A 5482-nucleotide genomic window follows, 5' to 3' on the forward strand; every position below is an offset into this window, starting at 1 on the left:
TACATTCACAGACTCAAAAACACTGCCCATATTTTCACAGTAGTGAGTGTTCAATGAGGATTATTTGTTATATAGGGCTATCAAATTATAATTTTCTAAGTGTTTTTAGATGTAATTATCACCTATTTAGCATTAGTTGGTACTAAATTATTTTAAAAAGTAAAATAATTTGATAGCCCAAATTTCCTGGAGGTATTTGTATATTTTTCATATTTGTTGACTTCACATACACATTAGTGACTTGGATCTCAATAATGCTAATTATATATCTACATGTCAGGAACTGTGCTAGCTACTCTGTGTGTTTCATCTCCCTTCAACCTCATAATTAACTCTATAGAGTGGATATAATAACTCTAATTTCACAGATAAGAAAAATGAGGATTAATGGGGTTTTTGCAAATACCCTGTGTCAAAAAGATCATAACTGGAAGAGGTATGTTTGGTGTACAAAAATGTCTAATATTGTAGACAGCCCTTGTGCTTTACCACTACTTTAACTAGACAGTGTAGATGCTTGATATTCACTTTCAAATTAAATGAATGAATGAATATTGTCTTAGCTTAGATCTGATGACTTTACAAACTCACAATATTTCAGGAAGGGAAAATGTCTGGATCCCAAATATGCAGATTGTGTATACCATAATTATCTATCTTAAGCATTCCACCATTATATCACATTAAACAGGTTCAAGTTGTAACTCATTATTTTCCAAGTAATACTTGCTCCTTTTCCTGTGTTCCCTTACTAAAAGGTATCATTATCCACCCAATTTCCTGCATTAAATATATAAAGTCCTCTCTCTGCCTAATCTCCTATTAGTAATCCATTTCTAAATCATGTAAATTCTTCTGTAAGGTATCTCAAACCCACCCATTTCCCATCTTGCTCCAATCATCATTATCTCTCAGCTGGGTTGTTCTTATAGAGTCCTAATTGGTCCTACCCACTCACATCCATTCTCCATGCTGCTGCTAGACTGTCCCTTCTACCATCAGATTTGATTATACAGTATTTCTGCTTTAAATATGAAGAGTATTCCTATTGCGCTGAAGACAGAGATCGAACACCTTAGCCTGGCCTATGAGGATCTTCCTCATTTTTCTTCTCTAATTCATTTCACACTTTCCACCATGGAAATAATTAACTAGTTGCACCTTCACAAGCAGGCTAAGTTTTCAATGTCCTCACATCTTTTGCCTTACTTGTTCATCTGTCAGGACTGCCTTTTCCCACATCTGTCCTACGTAGTGACTAAAGCAGGACTGACCAGACAGTTACCTTCCCATAAGCTTTACCAGCTGAAGCCTACACAACTCCCCATTAACTCCTGAATCTGTCCCTATTGTGACACTATCCCACTGCATTAAGTCCTTACTTGTCACTGCTCCCACTAAGTGAAATCAGCTTGAGAACATGGGTCATGTCTTTTTTTTTTTAATTTTACATAATCAGAATTTAGATGCCTGGCACAATTCTGATGCTCAATAAACTGTTTCAAAAAACATAATAAATGAATAAGTGAATGGATAAATATAAAGGAAGGAAGGAAAGAAAGAAGGGAGAAAGGAAGGGAAAGAGTACAAAAGGAAGAAAGAAAACTGTATGTCCTCTTGCTCAAGAAGAATATAAAAACTTAATACCCTTGGTTTTGGGGGTATGGGGATGGGATCAGAAGCACATGCTACTTTAAGACGTAAGTGTTATTTTTAGAGAAAATAAATTATTTTGTGTTTTTGGGTAGCAAGCTGTAAACCTATCACCCACCGCTGTAAATCTGACCCTCCATGAAATAAATCTTTCCTATAATCTCAAGTGTTTTTCATAAGATGGAATTCTATTCTTTAAAAGAGTAAAATGATCTAATCTGCAGTTCCAAAACTTCACTTTTCAAAAAAAAAAAAAAAAAAGATGATTGAACTTTATAGATTTGGCCATGGCAAAATGGCATTTATGATTTTCAGAGTTAAAATGAAATAAAATATCTAACTTGCTGGGTTTTGCTTTCATGACAAATAGGCACTGACAAATACATACCACATTACCATCCTTGATTGCTCTGATGGAACTCATTTTCATCTTGTGTTCCTCTAATTACATGAAAATTGCATACTTTTTATGCATGACACATTTTGCACAGCTTTAGCAAAAGGTTGTGAAGAGAGGGGAAAAAAAAAAAAAATTATCAGTTTTTTTCCCCTTTCACAGCAGCAATTGATCATCTTCCCAGCAATCAATCTTGCTTTATGGGCCTATTTTTCTCCACTATTGTTGTAACCAAATGGCAGCAGAAAGGCACTGTACACAAAAAAATATGGTGGAGGTTTTTAGGTGGTTTTCTCAGCTTTTAATAGATGAGATTGAGGATGCCCTTGCTTTCCGATGATTGTTCTGAGTTGTTTTCTTTGCTCTTCATTCCCCTCTCTGCCTGGGTATGAAGCTTTCACCATAGAAAGAGCGGTAGGACTCCTGTCTAAGAATCCTGCCCAACCCTTGATTTCTCATTCAAACTACTTTACATTTACAGAGAATATTCAACATTTTAAAGCACTTTCTTATCAATTTTTTAAATTTTAGTTTCATAATAAAATGGGATATATTTAGAATAGATCATTTTAATCTGCATTTTAAAGATGAGGAAATTGAATGATTATATGACTTGTGACTTTCCTAAATTAATGTGATTTATTTGTTTTGAATCTTGTAGTTGATTCAGAAGTCCTGGCTTCCAGTCCCAGCTTTTCCCAGAGGGTTTGGCTTCTCTTTAATAAAGACCTGGGAAAATAATTTTTCTGCTACCTATCCATAAAAATGCATACAAAGAACATACCAATAACAAATACCAGAGCAAATTACAGTCAATCAATTGGGTGTTTCTTTTTCCATTCTTTATTTCTATTCTTTCTGAGAAAGAAGGCATTGGCATTCACAGGAAGTTCAGCATCATTGTATTTAACTCGAAAGGAATTGTAGAAGGCACATCTCATTCCTTGAAAATAATGACAAATTATGCAATTTTTGTTTTATTCAACTAGATTGAAAACGCCTGGGGAATAGCCAAGCTGCTTGGCAAAGGGAGGCATTTGATGTTTGGGGCTTTGGAGCCAAGGGAGCGGCATTGCTTTTCAAACAGGTGCAGGCTCCTAAAGCCTCGCTCGTTTCCCCTTTTTGGACAGGCGCAGCACCTGACCAACTTTGGGAGAACAAAGCCTCCATCTGGATGAAGGGAAAGAGAGCTGGTCGCCTGTGGAGCTGCAGAGAACAAGGCTCTGCTTCCCTTTGAAGCGCTGGTGTTCTTAATCACCTGGAAAAGTCTTAATTTAAAGAGGGGCTCTTAGACAAGCAGGGGATCTCAAGTATATTTGATTTTCATATCCAATCTACTTCCCTTTCATCAGGTTTATTAAAATTGGTGATGTGTTCATTGTGAACCCCGTTTGTATCTGAATATGGAGTACTTCCTTTAGGGTCTCCCTCGCTGCTCTGTTTGGTCCTGTGATGCACTCATATTGCTGCCTTTGCCATGGAGTCATTATTTCTGGGGATAAATACTGTGATGTCAGGCACACTGGATTATAATTGTTGCAGGGTAAACACAACAGGACTTTATGTTCTTAGAATGCCTAATTAGATGACAGTAAATGCATTGTGGGACAGCTGAAAAACACAAGCCTAAGGAGTGTTGCATTTTTCACCATTGGATATGCATGCATTGATGCACTTTATATCTTTACTCATATGAAGTAAATATCCTAAAGGAATTCTCTTACCATTTTAGAAAGATACCTGAAAGATTCACTTTGTGGAAACACACAAAATCCATAAAGCTATAGTCTCAGGAATACTAGTCAGCTCCATTCAGTGTATGGGGAATGTGACAGTCATTCTAGTACACACACCTCACCCAAATGCCCTCTTTTTAAAAAAGAGAGAGAGGATAAGTGATTTTTTAATTTTATACTTGGGTTTGTGTCCTGGATGCAGCCATATGTTAGGGATACAAGAAACACAGGGGAGTTCTTGCCATAAAAGAGTTTGTATTTTATGTGAGATAAATAAAATCATCTGAGAACACAACTGTAAAAACAGAATTAAGCATTACAAAAGATAATGGGAAATCAGAGTTAGACAATTTTAGTCAAAGAAATAGGCAACAGCGTTCACAGGATTGCAGTTTGAGATCAGCTTTAAAAGTTGTATAAAGTTATAAAGAGAGGGATGTGGATGGTGTGTCCTTAGTGTTAATGAATTGAAAGAGAAAATGTGTGTAGGAACAAACCAGCAGTTTCTAGTAGGGACTCTCACTATGTCATAAGGGAAGTGTTTTTTTTTTTTTTTTTTTTTTTCCTTTGGTTGTTTAGTTTTTATTTTATAACCATAAACTTAATTTTGCAATTCAGCTAAACTTGGAGGGGAATAAGGAAAATATGGAACCCAAAGAAGTGCAATGAGAGCACAAAGATTATAGTATATTTTGAGCAGATGGGGATGAAGGGGTGCTCTCCTGAGCTACAGAAGGAGTGGTCTGGTGGGTAAGATAAAACACAAGTTAAATTTATTAGATTTGTCCACAGTCAGCAATGGTGATCTTCTTGCTGGCCTTGCCATTCCTGGACCCAAAGCGCTCCATGGCTTCCACAATATTCATGCCCTCTTTCACCTTGCCAAAGACCATATGCTTGCCATCCAACCACTCAGTCTTGGCAGTGCAGATGAAAAACTGGGAACCGTTTGTGTTGGGGCCAGCATGTGCCATGGACAAGATGCCAGGACCCGTATGCTTCAGGAGGAAATTCTCATCATCAAATTTCTCCCCATAGATGGACTTGCCACCAGTGCCAATATGGCGTGTGAAGTCACCACCCTGGCACATAAATCCCGGAATTGTTCTGTGGAAGCAGGAACATTTATAACCAAAGCCTTTCTTCCCAGTGCTCAGAGCACGAAAGTTTTCTGCTGTCTTTGGAACTTTGTCTGCAAACAGCTCGAAGGAGACGCGGCCCAAGGACTCGCCGTTGACGGCGATGTCAAAGAACAAGGTAGGGTTGCCCATGATTGAGCAGTGCAGGAGGTTCCGGGGTGGCGGCGTCTGCAAAGCCATAAGGGAAGTTTTGAAATGATCTCTGGAGAAATGGAGACTTACCTTTAGGCAGTTATCAGATTGGAAGTTAAAGATGAAGTTCTGTTTTTGATTCTGAGCGAAGTCTGTGTGTGTCTGCGTGTGTGTGCCCGCTCACGCACATGTCAAAGTCCTTGCCCTCTTATCGCCTCCTCACTCTACAGATTTTCTTGAAGTGCCACTCCCAAATACAACCCATTGGTCCATGATCTATATTCCAAAACATTCCTCTCTTTCTCCATCATATCAATTTTCCCTTTGGGGGCTGTTTCCAGCTGATAGGGTAGGAAATGACCAACAACATGAATTTATACCAAGTTGTATATCTAGGACTGCAGTAACGCATGACACTTTTCCCA

General features: G+C 38.0%; 1 protein-coding gene across 1 annotated transcript; it reads right to left on the bottom strand.

Moving 5' to 3' along the window:
* Window positions 1-4562: 4562 nt before the first annotated feature.
* On the bottom strand, window positions 4563-5057 carry LOC103004100 (peptidyl-prolyl cis-trans isomerase A-like). Its single transcript, XM_057526928.1, has one exon. The coding sequence runs from the start codon at window positions 5055-5057 to the stop codon at window positions 4563-4565; it is 495 nt and encodes a 164-aa protein (XP_057382911.1).
* Between the last annotated feature and the right edge of the window lie 425 nt (window positions 5058-5482).

This window comes from Balaenoptera acutorostrata, chromosome 13, assembly GCF_949987535.1.
Source record: "Balaenoptera acutorostrata chromosome 13, mBalAcu1.1, whole genome shotgun sequence".
NCBI lineage: Eukaryota > Metazoa > Chordata > Mammalia > Artiodactyla > Balaenopteridae > Balaenoptera > Balaenoptera acutorostrata.